Raw genomic sequence first — 14,441 nt, forward strand, 5'->3', positions numbered from 1 at the left:
CACAGCAACCCACTAACCTCCTTTAAAACCCAGATGAAATGGGTGAAACCACCCAGCAGATGTTGTCGAGCTGCTCTGAAGGTGTTTTTCTTTGTTCGGTTCGACAGAAGGAGAGAAATGTTCAACCCCTGTTTTCTACACTGGGCTCCAATCGTGCAGTTTGATCTGTAGTTTCTTGGCAATCGAGCACCAGTTTGCTCAGCTATCAAGAAGTCAGTTCCTGGTTCTCATTTTGACTAATGGCTGAAAATAAACAGAACACCTCATTAAAATGTTTTGCTCTTGAATAGAAGTAGTGGAATAGGGTGCAATTACTCAATTCAGGGGAAAACAGGATTTCTGTTGTTTCTTTTAAACTACATGTTCACCCCTGTGTGCCTGTTTGGGATGTAGTTCTGACCTACTGAGGTGTTGATGTGATTACAAAGCTGAAGAAAAACTCTTAAATGTGCAAAAGAGGTCATACGGCCACTTTTACACATATCATGCAGTGATTACTCTGATTTTTCTCATGTGTTGTCCCCTCTCTTGAGGTATGAGACAAAAAAGAAAATAAATGCTGCTCAAGTGTTTGCTGGACAGATTTTCAGTCACCTGGAAATCACACTCCCTGAAGGCTATTGTGAGTCTGTCAGGGTTACTGTACATGAAGGCTCGATGAACCGCCGGTGACCACGTCTGATCTAAATGAAAAAATTGTGTAAACCTTCACAAGTGTGCTAACTGCAGATTATGGTCTAATTCAAATAACCCAAACAATGGCATTCCTCGATTGTGATCTGGGAATACCTTTCTTTTTCTTTAAGTTGCACAGTGGAAGTCCCCCCTTCTCATAAAGAGCTGAATGGGTTTTTTGGTGCTATATATCTTTTTAGAGGGGTGAGTTCAAAAATCCTTAAGCTCGTTTCCAACAGGAATCTCTCTCCATCAGATAAAGATCCTTAATTGAATTGGGGAGGAAGTGTAGGAAGTGTGAGTTCAGCAATTCCAGCGTCTCCCAGTTCCTCACTATTGTGTAACAATATTTATGTTCCAGCAGACATGGTAGTGTTTGCTTCAGAAGCCTAAAGGTTGAGAAGGTTCACATGGTTTCTTAGACAAAATGTTGATAGTTGAATTATGCTTTTAAATAAATGCATTATTGCTTGTATTACTCAATATTTTCTGGCTCTTATTGACAACAAGAGTCGTATTGTTGTCCTCTGGATTTTTCTATGCAGGAAGCATTTTAGTTAAAGTCTACGACAGGCCATTATTCCATTCCATTCCATTATTCCTTCTTTGGTTGCTTTGCCCTGCCCTCGTAATTCCTGGCCAATGACTGAAGAGATCTTTAGTCATGCGGCTTTGTTTACAGGCTTTAGTTCAAAACAGAAATGTCTAGTTGAAAGTCATCTGAATACTGAGCAAATGCAAGGTTCAGGACATGATCCGGACCAACTGACTTTTCTTTTCTGTATACACCTTTTACTAAATTTAGTTCATCATTCAGGTTTTTGTTCATTTAAAGTGAAATGCATATTGCTGAAGGTTTTTTTTTAAAATTTTGCTGTAATTCTACCACAGGGTGCCATTTTGGTCTTATGTGACCATATGACATTCTCCAATCTTTCTCTGGATCATCCAGATGGTTTTTGGTAAACATTAGACTGGCCTATGTGCTGACTTGAGCAACGGGACCTTTCTAGCACTGCAAGATTTGAATCCATAATGACTTATAGTGTGTTAGTTATGGTTCCAGCTCTCTTCTTTTCATCAGCCAGTTCCCTGTGTAGTTCTATCAGCTGATCTTTTGTCACCAAGCTCTTTACTTTATTGTAGATTGGTTCATCCCAGCCTTGTTCAAGTTACAATTGTGTCCTTGCTGTCCATTGACAGCTATTTGGTCTTGTTTATAGAGGATATGTTGCAGTTTTACTGGAGCTGTAGATAATGACATCATGAATAAATATAATATTTTGTAGAACATAGTGTGATGTGTAGAGATAACAGTGCCGATATTTATAACAGTAAACAGAAACGAAATGTATTTATCTAACCGATTACACTTTGGTGTGACTAATTACTCTTCTTCCTCTCTGTATCTCATAAACACATCTTGTTTAGTCTTTTTAAATATTGAATGCTGCTCTTTTGTAGTTTTGAAAGCATTTTATAATTCACCATGCAGAACTCTTGGAGGTAAAAATGAAAATGCATAATGAAAGTATTTGAGAAACGTTTAATGTCTGCGTTCCTGTTTTTTTCCCTTTTATTTATTGTTTTGAAAATGATTCTGACTTGCACTGGTTTATTGTTCTGCAATACAAGATCCACCCACTCTGTGACAATATCTGCCTTATGCTTTATCCTTATTACATTGTCACTTGTGGCATTGTATGTTTTTAATAGATCTCTCTAGTTTTTGACAGAAAATGATTTCATGGAGAAATTTGGCTTAAGTTTGTTCTTTTCCTCTAGAATGCGCATTACTGATACACATGGTATCAGTAATGCACACATTACTTCCAGACACATGGTGTTTTGTTTTTCTGTCTTGTGTTTTTCTTTGTTGTGTTTTGTTTAGTTTTTTAACACCTCTAACACCTCGAATGAATTGCCACAGACTTTCTAGTTCTTTTCGGATGAATTGGCATGACACGAACAAAGCATAGAGATTAAATAAAACACTACAGACTTTGGCCCACCTAAGTGTTTTGTGTGTAAATGTGTGCTTTAGATTAAAGAATGTTTGCAGCAAATAGGCCCCCATTCTCTCAATAGAAACGGATGCACTCATTTATCTTAAAATGTGATGGCCTTTTTTTTTTAACATGATTCTTCCTTTAAGCAAAACTTCACAAAAGACCAGCTGACAACTTCATTTAAATCCTAAAACCATGTCTGAATCCTCAGAAGGTGTAAGTAACCCTCCATTGTTTGTCAGCTATCAAAGTTCAATCCATGCAAACAAACGCATGCACACTGGGAGGCACTATTGGTGTCATCCAGGCCCTGAAGGTCTGGGGTGTGATGCTCATTGTAAGTGAGCTGCAAGTTGTGTAGTCTTCTGCTGAAAAGTTCGTTTTTACTTGGGCATGTAACCGTTTAAAGATCCACTTTGATGAAAACGGGTTTTTTTTTTTTTTTTATTGAGATGTTCTTGCATTTCTCTGATTGAGGACGTCAAAAGAAAATTTAGCTCAAAATTGCATTTCTGAGTATATCTGTATTCAAATTGTTGTGACTCAGGTGCAGACAAAAGATGCCTTTTGAAAAGATCGTATTTCTTGCAAAGAAAATACAATTAACAAGCCACAAGCTCCCTGCTCCACTCCATTCGGATGAATCCACTTGCAGACAAATAGATCCATGTGCGTCTTTATTTTTCTCATCTGAGCTGCAATCTGACTCAAAACTGTAAAACTGTAAGTCTGGATTGCTCCAATATTACTCGCCATTTTAGTCACACCGCCAATGTTAGGTTGGGGGTGTGAGGGGCTGTAAGCTAGCAGGAGAGTGTGTAAACAGAGAGCCCTCAGTAACAGGAGGGGGGGGGGGGTCATTCCTTGCCATGGTCCCGCACACAATTAAGGCATGAAATTCTAATAAATTCCTGCTGGTCTGCAGAAAAGTTCTATTTTTTTTTTTATTTGGGCAAAATTTCGGCTAAAATAATCATAATTAAAAGACCACTGGGAACGCATTTACCATAGATCAAAAGATGATCAGTGGTTCTTTAAAGCATATGGTCACCGCATTATTTGTTTCTGCAAAATGGGCGTTTGTTTTGAAAATGACCTTAAAAATAAGGTGCAGAGGTATGCATGCTGCTTTTGTGCTTGATGACGCTGCTGTCCTGTAAAATGATGGGGATTGTGTCTCTGCTCCTTCGGAGGTGCTGCAGGTTTCCCTCCTGCGCGCATGTTGAACTGAGCCACACTCACAGTTTAACATTCATTTTCATGCTTTGAGAGCAGCTCTGAGGTTCCAAGAGGAACTTCCTACTTTTCCACCCATCTATAAAAACTCAAGGTATTAGTTTGCGATAGGTATTGTGTTGGGTATGTGCTTCTGCACGGATGTTGTCACACCGATCTTTAGCAGTAAACTGCATAATGAGTTGAGGGAAAATGTTTTCATAGATCTTCATTCGTGTCTTCCTGTTTCTCCCCCTTTGCACTGAGCCATCTTCACACAGAACCCTTCACCACCTGGTTACGACCTTATGCGAAGGCGAAACCTTCATTGGATTCAGTGTTCATGTTTTAAAGGAGAAAAAAACTAAGCTTGTCAACAAATAAACCAAAAATCCTAACATTTCATCACTTTTTAAATAAAATAACACTTAAGTTGTAATTTATTCACCTTCCCACACACAGTATCAGTTTTCAGAACAGTCAACTTTGCTGCCAAAGCTAAAGTGATTTACAGTTTAGTGAAGAACAGCACAGCTCTACTATAATGAGCGTATATGAGCCAGAAACTGCTCTGTCATCTGCGTTTCCTTCCAAAGTGAAATGTTCTTTCATTATAAATGGGCAATAACATTATGTTGTATAGGTTCTCTATGACTTATGGCTTTTTGCATTTCCCATGTAGCACATGGAGCATTTGAAGAGGGCTTCCCCCTGAGTGCTGTGTTCAGAGCAACAAATCATCATCCATCAGCACTGTGTCAGCCAGGCCCACTGCAGCAGTCCAACAGTAACAAAGCAGTGGTGTCAAAGCCGCAGCATTTTTGAACTTCGCCTGGGTTTCATGTCATTTATCTGTTTCTCAGGAACATATGGGTTAGCCATTAACGTTTCAGTCCCACCATAAGGTCTGCCTAACGTCCCTTTTGCTGTACTTTAGGTTCTTTTTCCCACAATGCCCTTTATCTTCCGTTAACTTCAAAGAGAAAGGGGTTCTTTTACTTGCAGTGGAGTAGCTCCACCAGGCTGCCTATTAGATTGAATTAAAACAGTTGGACCCCTTATTTCTGGATTGTATACAAAACAAACAGCACTTAGTTCAGACTCTTATTTTCTGTCCACTTTTCTTATTTTGCTTGACAAACAGGACGTTCCAGGCCAACATGTCCTTTGCAGAAAGTGCCCATTTGTAGGCATCCCTTCATGATAAATGCATGATTACCAACTTTGCAGGAAATTCCTAACAAGCTGCTGTTGAAGACAGATACGTCACTGCCAAAGGCTTAATGTGCCATTTTGCCTGTCGCATTGCTTCTGTTATGCAGAAAACAAATGTGATTGCAGGGTCACTTTTACTGTTACCGTATGTGAAAAGGTCTTAAAAGCATTTTTGACTAATGGAAGGAAATCTTTCAATGATTTGAAATAATGCGAGGAAGTTTTTAAAGCCAAATGAGCTTCCTTTAGCTTTTTTTTTTTTAAATATAAATTAGTGCTGAGGCTGCAGCGTTTTACATGCATTCACATTTTGCATGTTTAGTGACGGGAGCACATTATTGAAAGTGAACTAACCCTTTGCTTGTTGCAAAAGCAAGAAGAGGTTCAGGCCTCAGGCCTTCAGGGGGTAAATGGAACTGGGGTAAAGTGGATGCTGAACTGTTTGGGTTTTATTCTGGTGTTTTATTCTCACATTAGTTTTGTGTTGGCGTGGTTCACCAGACATGATTCTAAGTAGGTCAAATTTTTCATGTGTGATTGATCAGCTTCTCGAGTAATATATAGTCTCAGGACTGGAAGTGTTATTTTTATTTTACTTTGATGCTCTGATTTTTAGGGATTTACCTGTTTGCTAGTCTTTTTTTCCCCCGGCCATGTTGTTTTTTATTTTCCTCATACGTAGATAATTTTGTGTCTGTTACGCCTCGGTTCTTATATTTTCTGCTTTTGTTCAGAGTTTATCTTTCACTATGATGTTAAAAGCCTGGACTGCAGCTCTGTTGCATGGATTCTGCCTAAGAGGGCGTGTCCCGTGTTGAGTGTGGTCTTTAGGCTTGGACGGGCCAGGTCAATGCTGCTGATCACTTCCCTTGGGCGCAGAGTGGGTTGAAGGACGCTGTGTCCTTTGGGATGGAAACGTATAAATACCAGAGCCCCTGGTGAGAGGCATTTTGTTTCCACAGAGGCAACAGATCAGCTTTTTACTCTGGTGACAGACAACAGGTGAGGCACTGGATGACAGGAGGTGAGGCTCTGTATTCAGGAGGGGGAAACGGAGTTTAGATTTTCCGAGGATTAACAAAATTCTGTTTTTTTTTTCTTTTTTTGTTTTTGTTTGCAGCATGAAGATAGACAGTGCAACACATTATTATTCTGCTTTGCGCTTTTTTAGCATCATGCTAAAGAGAAAAGTTATAAATGCAGTTTTTAGAGTTATCTAAACTGTGCAATTGAATAAATGTGGCTTCATGTAGGTCAAAGGAGCCTGTGTTCAGCATTGATCTCTGTGATTTGATTGTAATGCATGAAAGAAGGTCAGTGTCTCCCGTTCTCTGCCATCCTTTAAATTCAGTCAAATGAAAATGCTGAGAACACAGATCTAAAAACACAAATTTTTTTGAACTTTCCATAAAATGACTGGTCTGAATTGTTGTTGTTTTACCACCAAAAGGATTTTTGCATTAAACATTTGTGATTTCTCCAAAAGAAATTTTTTTTTTTGGCTAAAAAAACAGACTAAAAGGTCTTTGCATCACTAAGACGGTCCACTCAGCTTTGGCCATGCTGTTGTTTAGAGGCTGAAAATAATGTAAAGGGTGTTTTAGAAAAATCTGGAATCATCTGTCCTCAAAATGGCGTCATCCATCTTTCATTTACTAAATTCAAGCTATGCTCCTAAATGCTCTGAATTCATCCCATTTCTTTGGTAAATTGTATTTTTATGTTTCTCTGCATTCTCTTTAATGTTTTCTTCTTCATCCCCCTCATCGTCTTCATCTGACGCATCATTTGCTCCTCTTGTTACTCTGCTCATGCCTTTTGAACCTGACACAGCTCATGTTGAAGGATTGCATCTCTCCCTGTCCCGCGTGTCGTCTTCTCATCTGTGCTTTCCTAACTCAAGCTTTCAGAGTGGAATATAGCAACAGTTTCAATGGAGGACAGTGAACTTGACCCTCAGTCTTCATCAGATGAGCACGACTCCTGCTCAGCCTCCCCTAATCAGGCCAGGCATCCTGATGGACAGGTATTAGTGACGGCGCCGAGAAAGTTCCATTTTAGTCTCATTTACTCTTTATAGATTCATTAAAATGATGAGCATTTATTCATTTAGTTTAACTTAAATGGAAAATCCATGCTTTATCTATTAGGAATCTTTTGATTGTCAAACAGGGAGTCTATGATCCAGCCAAATAAATAGATAGAATAGCTATTCTATTGGTGGGGTTTTATTTTTTAAATATCAAATAAAAACATTTTTTGTTTATCAGAGCCACAAAAATGACTGTCTTATTTCACGTTTGGGCTGCAGCATCAACATGATATAAAAAATCATGAAATAAGAAATATATATATATATATATATATATATATATATATATATATATATATATATATATATATATATATATATATATATATTTATATATATTCTAAATCTATCAGCCCTCAACAATAACAATACATAACAGCTGAATTTTCCCTCATATGAAGCAAAATTTCTTTGAGGATTCACCTAAACGTTTAACAAACAGGTTACTCCTCACCGCTATTGTCCTGCATTTGGGTTTAGACAAATCATTCACTGTTTGTTAAACTTAAAGAGAATAAGCTTTGCAACAGAAACGGATTCATGCTTATGTATATGAAAATAAAGTGCAATGACTTCATCCCCTCCACTCTTCATTTCATCCATCTCATCCACATGTGTGTTTCACTTTCTCTTTTTCCTGATTCATCCACCCCCTTGATATTAGTTTTTCCAGCATTCAAGCCATTCAGATGATTCAGAAGTGGAGAACATAATGCAGGAGCCTCAGCAACAGCATCAGGATCATGGAGGTCATGAGGCTGATAGGGAGAATGAGGGCCAAGACCATCCACACACCCCGTCTTACCTACGGCCCCCGGTGGCGGGTAGGGCCCAGTCAGACTCAGGGTCAGAGCCCAGCTTGACACAGAGCAAATGTGTGGAGTTTGACTTGCCATCACCAGTCAGTCCCTCCAGACCCAAGAGCCCCTGGTCTCTATTTGACCCGTACGACAATAATGAGGTAATTCATAGAGGCAAAGCAGGACAGTGATGGTTGACACGTTTTGGTCTGCTTGTGTGCTTTACTGTGTTCTTTATAACTAACAGAATACTCTTCATAGAGCTTTACCAAAGTTGTTCAGAAAGTCTAAGTCTTGTTTTGCTACTAAAAGAAAAAATTAATTTTGGCTTTTTGTAGAGAAACTTGACGGAAACACTGGGGTTTTGTGTCATTGTGTTGCTGACTTTGTTTCTCTGTTGTGTGGTCCAAACTCTGCAACCACAATCCCTCCTCTCACTGACTTCTTTTCGTTTGCGTTTCTATTAGGACCAGGACAAAGAATATGTGGGCTTTGCCACTCTGCCAAACCAGGTGCACCGCAAATCCGTCAAGAAAGGATTTGACTTCACATTGATGGTGGCAGGTAAATCCTGGTTTTTGGCCTGGCAGAGCTTTGATCCAAGGCTCACGTTTGCTTGAAGGACATGGATAATCACCAGGTCAGGGGTGTCACTGTTCTTCTGTTTGCTGTTGTTTGAAGGGGAGTCAGGCCTGGGAAAGTCTACTCTGGTCAACAGTCTGTTTCTCACTGATCTATACAAAGATAGGAAGCTGCTGAATGCTGAAGGTGAGGAGAGTACGGACTCATAGCCATGTTTGTTTTGGCACGCTTGGGGCTTGAAAGTAAGGCTTTCTTTCTTCCTCTAGAGCGAATCACACAAACTGTGGAAATCACCAAGCATACAGTGGATATAGAGGAGAAAGGAGTCAAACTGAAGCTCACTATCGTGGACACCCCTGGGTTTGGTGATGCTATAGATAACACTGAATGGTACGTGTCAAACATTTAACCCTAAGAAACTGTAACGTCTTCTTGGAAACTACTAGAAGGGCCCAGTTTGGGAGTTCAAACCTTGGTGTCAAGCTGTATATAACTGAATTTCAAAGGTTTCATTAAAAGGGTCACAATCCTTCTGGAACCCCTTTTTCATTTCACCAATTGAAAAGCTGCTCACATCATAATAAAAACTTGTTTTCAGGGATGAGTCTATTAGGGCAGGCACACGCTTGTTTTTTTATGATTTTATGTCTGCTGTTGCTCACCAGCTGAACTCTTGTATGGTTTGTTGCCTCAGACGCTAATTGTCCCCGTCTGTTTTGCCCCAGTTGGAAGTCAGTGGCTGACTACATCGACCAGCAGTTTGAGCAATACTTCAGGGACGAGAGTGGACTCAACCGCAAGAACATCCAGGACAACCGCGTTCACTGCTGCCTCTATTTCATTTCCCCCTTCGGCCATGGGTACGCCAAAGCTGCAGTCTTCCTCTAGGGATTAGTTATGCTGCACTCTGATGCTGTTTTATGCGTTTATGCTGAAAAGCATGACGTTTGTTTAAAAAGTCTCATAAGACATCACAAGGGTTCACTTGCACCGCTCCACACTGCTGTTTGTGTTTGTCTCAGACAAACACAGCAATTAAATAGAAAGAATTGACGTGTTCCTCACTCTCTACATGCTGTGGGTCAAACATGGGATAATGTACAGTGATGGAGGCATCACTGCAGTGCATTTTTAAGTGTCAGAGATGGAGAAACGACTCCCTCTACTGGTGTGCTGGAGTCATGAACGTACAGCGGTGTCCTTCCCTGACTGATCGGTTTCACTAGCCAAAACAAAAAGCTTTGGGCTTCATGTGAGATGATGTACTGCATTGCTCATCCTCCAGCCTTCGACCTCTTGATGTGGAATTCATGAAAGCTCTGCACGAGAAGGTCAACATCGTCCCGGTGTTGGCTAAAGCCGACACGCTCACTCCGACTGAGGTCCAGAAAAAGAAAATAAAGGTAAGACAATAAAATGTGCATACTTTGATTATTACTGGGGTAATACCCTCAAAGAACCATCGGTCATTTCTCCCCTTCATCTATTCACACAGATCAGGGAGGAAATTGAGCAGTATGGAATCAAGATCTATCAATTTCCCGACTGTGACTCTGATGAAGATGAGGAGTTCAAGCAACAAGACCTTGAGTTAAAGGTGTGCATTAGACTGTCACGTCTGTCTCTTCACACAGTTTAAAGGGGTGATAAGAGTTCTTCATCCTACAAACTCTAAGATTTGCTCAATAATTTAAGTTTCTGAACCAAATCAGCATATCGTCTGAACACAAGCGCTTGGTCAAAACTTTTTCAAAGTAATTTCCAGAGGAAAAGCTTTAGTTTTACTCTTTAAATTGTTTTTTTTTCTTAGTCAGAATGTTTGCTGTTTGAAGAAAAGATTAAAGTAAAGTATCTTTACTTCTGTTTTGGATTTTTTTAAAAGCAGGGTTTGATTAAAAAACATCAACAACCTAAACCTGTTCATGAAATAACTAATTCTTAGACATGATTCTATGAAAACCACGAGCTCTTTTTTAAATGCAAATAATTTTTTTACAAGTGCATCTATTTAGAACTGATTGAAGGACCTGAACAAATCCAATAATTTAATAAATAGGACACCTGTAACCGTATATCACAAAAGAACATATGACCTTAGTGCCGTTAAATCTTAATGAGTCATTCCTAACTGTGTGATGTAGATGGGAGGGGCCATCTATGACGCAGCATATCTGTTTTGCTCCTGTCACTGGGTAGATACTAGTAAAAGCTGTACAGAAGAGAGTCTGGAGATATAGAGTTCCATCTGTTTTCATCATCAGGGTTAAAAGCTAAATTCTACCCTAAAATCTGCTGAAAAATCCCCCATTAGTTCAACATGAGAAAGACTGAAGATGGAGAAAACAGAGAGGCCATCTGCGGATAGACATTGCTGCACTGCAGCACTATTTGCTGCAGTGGTCCAGTATTACAGTCCGACTTTCTACAACCCCGTTTGCACAGTATTCTAATAATAATAATAATAATAATTGATACTTTATTTATCCCACAATGGGGAAATTCTTCTCTGCATTTTGGCCCATCCCCTGGGGGGGAGCGGTGAGCTGCAGACTAGCCGCGCTCGGCTAATGTTCTGGTTCTTCTGTTCTGCCTTGAAGGAAAGCATTCCTTTTGCAGTAATCGGTAGCAACACCGTGGTGGAGGCAAAAGGGAAAAGAGTGCGAGGCCGTCTCTACCCATGGGGCATTGTTGAAGGTCAGTTAACAAGTCACTTCATTTACATTGTCAGGTCATTGTTGGCATGCTGCAGACATGTCACGGTTCAAGTGGGTTTACCTTTAAGCTTGTTTTATCTTTAATCTTTTGAAAAAGAAACGCTGAATGCTGCTGACTATATCTCTGTCGGTTGCAGTTGAGAATTCGGCACACTGTGATTTTGTGAAGCTGAGGAACATGCTTGTTCGCACACACATGCAAGACCTCAAAGATGTGACCCGAGAGACTCACTATGAGAACTACAGAGCCCAGTGCATCCAGAGCATGACCCGCATGGTCGTGAAGGAGCGCAACCGCAAGTATGCGCATGTGGCATGTGGTTGAAAACACTTTCCAATGTCAGACTGGAAATATGAACAAATGAAATGATTATTGTTGAAACATTTTTTTTATTCCCTGTGATACTGACATGTTTCTTTCTACTCACACCTGTGTGCAGTAAGCTAACCAGGGAGAGTGGCACAGACTTCCCCATACCCATGGGGCCTGCAGTGTCGGAGAGCGAAACAGAAAAGCTCATCCGAGAGAAAGATGAGGAGGTACAGCACGCCAACCACGAACAGGAGTCGCATCATGACCAAGAGCATGAGGCTCCTCACAACTCTGAGCACTCAGAGCCTGACCAGGAAAAACACTGACCAGAAAAACACTGCAAGATTTTCTTCACCTTTAAGCCCAATTTCATGTCCAGTTAGATTTTATTTTAACCCACAAACAGGAAATAATGTATTTATGTATTTCACACTTTATTAACGCCTTTAAAATATGAAATCATAAGCATTTATTCATTTTGTAATTTGAAGCTACAAGGGAAAAACAAACCAGTGTTACAGTGAGGTCCAGTTTTAGTCAAAAGTTTCAATATGATTTCAAAATTTAGAACTGCAATAACAACCTTGATTTTTTTTAATCAAAAATCTTTCTAAGTTTATTTTAGAATATAAGGCTAACAGTCCCTGAAATGTTAATAAACAAAGTAAAAAACAATTTTTTTGTTAAATTAATTAGAGTATTTTAATTTGATTTCTAGACTGAAAATGGAATTCTGATTTAATCATTTAGTCAGTTGTGAAAAGTTTTAAAAAGTTTGTTGAAAAAGGAATCTATTTGTTCTTGACAGCTCTAATCTAAACTGTGAAAGCCAAATGGTAGTATTTATTAAATGTTAATGTAACTATCTAGCTTTAGAGTAAATATTTTTGTTTTTATGAGAAGCCTTTATAAAAAACATTTTTAGCTACATTTATTTAACTATATGCCTACTATAAAATATTTTTCAAAAGTTATTATTTTTTTGTGTGTGGATTTAGTTGTGTTGTGAAAGTCTGGCTCAGCCCTAATGTTAAAATCAAATGCAAATAAAGCTGTTGACTTCCTTCCCTTCTCCCTCCACAAATCCTGCAGAATCTCCTCATTTCAATCAATAAAGTTTGTCTTCCTCATCTGTTTATCACATTTTCTGTGTTAACCCCAGATAGCTTTTCCTGCAAGAGAAGCAAGTAAAGGATTCCTGACATGACATTTTCCACATAAAAACATGTTTCTCCTGTTAGGAGTCTATGAATGTGTGTGTGTTTTAATGGGATAGTTCAGGAGAAATGAAACAAACCCGTTTGACTTTTGTCATGACTCATTCTGCAGCTCAGTTAAAAGGATGCGCTGCTTCCCTCCAGTTCAGATCACATGACTTGTCACATGATCTCTGATTGGTTATTGATCTGTGCAGTCATGTATGAAGAGCGTAGCCTGATAAAGCAGCACAGCCGGTCGACGGGACGGCTGTCAAAGCCGCGTCTCTAACGTCTTCTTCATGTCTCCTCACAGCTGCGGCAGATGCAGGAGATGCTGCAGAGGATCCAGGACCATTTGATCACTCAGAAGGACGGCCATTAATAACACTGCATCACAGAAAGAGGACTCTGTCTTCCACTCCTAGTCGTATTCACACACACAGCGCTCTGTGTCATCCACTGAAGATTACAAGGGGACGGTAAAGAGGATGAGCTACGATGTTGTGACCTTTGCAACCCCTTTATTTTCTGCAGAACTTTTTAGATTTGTGTCCAAAAAACACCTGATCTGCCCTTCTGATTGATGAACAGAACTGCCACATATCATTTTGTATCACCACACGATCGATAACATGCTTGTTAGGTGATCTGTTTATTTCTCAATAGACCAATTTGTAAATACGGTATTTAAATTTCTTTATCTCATTCACAAACTGTCTATTATTTTTATACTCCAAAGTAGATTTGAAGGTGATGCAGATGCACTCTTGATTTCTTTCTCTATTTACTTCCTCTTTGTGTACATTTAAATGTGTCTGCATCCTTTGAATAACTGACACCAGACTTTATGGATGTTTATGACTGAAGTGGTTGTTGGTTGGAGTTGAATGCTTTCTCCCCACCATGTCAACATGCTGAAAGGTGAACCTTAAAAACAAAAAAAAATGTCTGGTCTTCGATGAAATCTAGAAGAATTTAGAAGATATGCAGGATTTGCATAGCATGGGCTTCCAGAAGAGATTATTTATTTTTACATAACCCTGAAAGTAAAAGTCAGACTTTGTTCATTTCTGAGGTTGGTTTCATGTTCTTATTTCTAAGGAACTTTCTTGTTAATCTTTTTGGGGGTTTTATTTCCTTTTTTCCAACATGTTGTCCAAAAGGAAGATTTAATTATTTCTAGAGAAGAATTACAATCTTATGTGACCCAAAAAATGTTTTTTTGCCAGTTACTTTTTTAAGATTGCTCTGACTTGTGTGGCTTTTGTTTAAAAAGAAAACAACATTCCTTATTCTTTTTATTTGTGAGTCGGGCAATACTGTTTGAGATTGTTTGATTTTTTTTTTCTTGGTATTCTACATTTTTGAAAATATTTATGTAGCAAAGTTGAAATGAAACGGTTTTGAACAGGACAGCATGTAAAAATTTGAATGTTATAAGAAAACATGAATAAAATTCTTTTCTCATATCGTTTCTTTTCAGTTGAATATATTTTCAATATTTTCTATTGCCCATATTGTAAAATTAAAAAAATAGCGTAAATACAGTGTTTAATTTACAGAAGTATGAGCTGCAGGAAGTCCCTTAATTGAATACCTGCGTAATGATACAGCTCAGTTGGTTAAC

General features: G+C 39.0%; 1 protein-coding gene across 4 annotated transcripts in view; it reads left to right on the forward strand.

Moving 5' to 3' along the window:
* LOC101169222 (septin-4) overlaps window positions 1-14,283 on the forward strand; it is a 32,077-nt gene extending 17,794 nt beyond the window's left edge. Inside the window, exons 2-14 of one of the 4 annotated variants that reach the window (XM_020708298.1) lie at window positions 5,492-5,496; window positions 7,018-7,140; window positions 7,871-8,167; window positions 8,474-8,570; window positions 8,688-8,774; window positions 8,855-8,978; window positions 9,314-9,448; window positions 9,874-9,991; window positions 10,084-10,185; window positions 11,186-11,282; window positions 11,440-11,602; window positions 11,743-11,842; window positions 13,128-14,283. In XM_020708298.1, coding sequence (XP_020563957.1) covers window positions 7,048-7,140; window positions 7,871-8,167; window positions 8,474-8,570; window positions 8,688-8,774; window positions 8,855-8,978; window positions 9,314-9,448; window positions 9,874-9,991; window positions 10,084-10,185; window positions 11,186-11,282; window positions 11,440-11,602; window positions 11,743-11,842; window positions 13,128-13,196 — 1,482 coding nt within the window. In that variant the 5' untranslated portion in view covers window positions 5,492-5,496; window positions 7,018-7,047 and the 3' untranslated portion in view covers window positions 13,197-14,283. Of the gene's footprint in view, window positions 1-5,491; window positions 5,497-5,551; window positions 6,117-7,017; window positions 7,141-7,870; window positions 8,168-8,473; window positions 8,571-8,687; window positions 8,775-8,854; window positions 8,979-9,313; window positions 9,449-9,873; window positions 9,992-10,083; window positions 10,186-11,185; window positions 11,283-11,439; window positions 11,603-11,742; window positions 11,843-13,127 lie in introns of those variants that run through there. The other 3 variants (XM_011482598.3, XM_020708297.2, XM_011482599.3) reach the window with 3 other exon arrangements.
* Window positions 14,284-14,441: the final 158 nt, after the last annotated feature.

The sequence above is a fragment of the Oryzias latipes genome, chromosome 13 (assembly GCF_002234675.1).
Source record: "Oryzias latipes chromosome 13, ASM223467v1".
In the NCBI taxonomy this organism is placed as follows: domain Eukaryota; kingdom Metazoa; phylum Chordata; class Actinopteri; order Beloniformes; family Adrianichthyidae; genus Oryzias; species Oryzias latipes.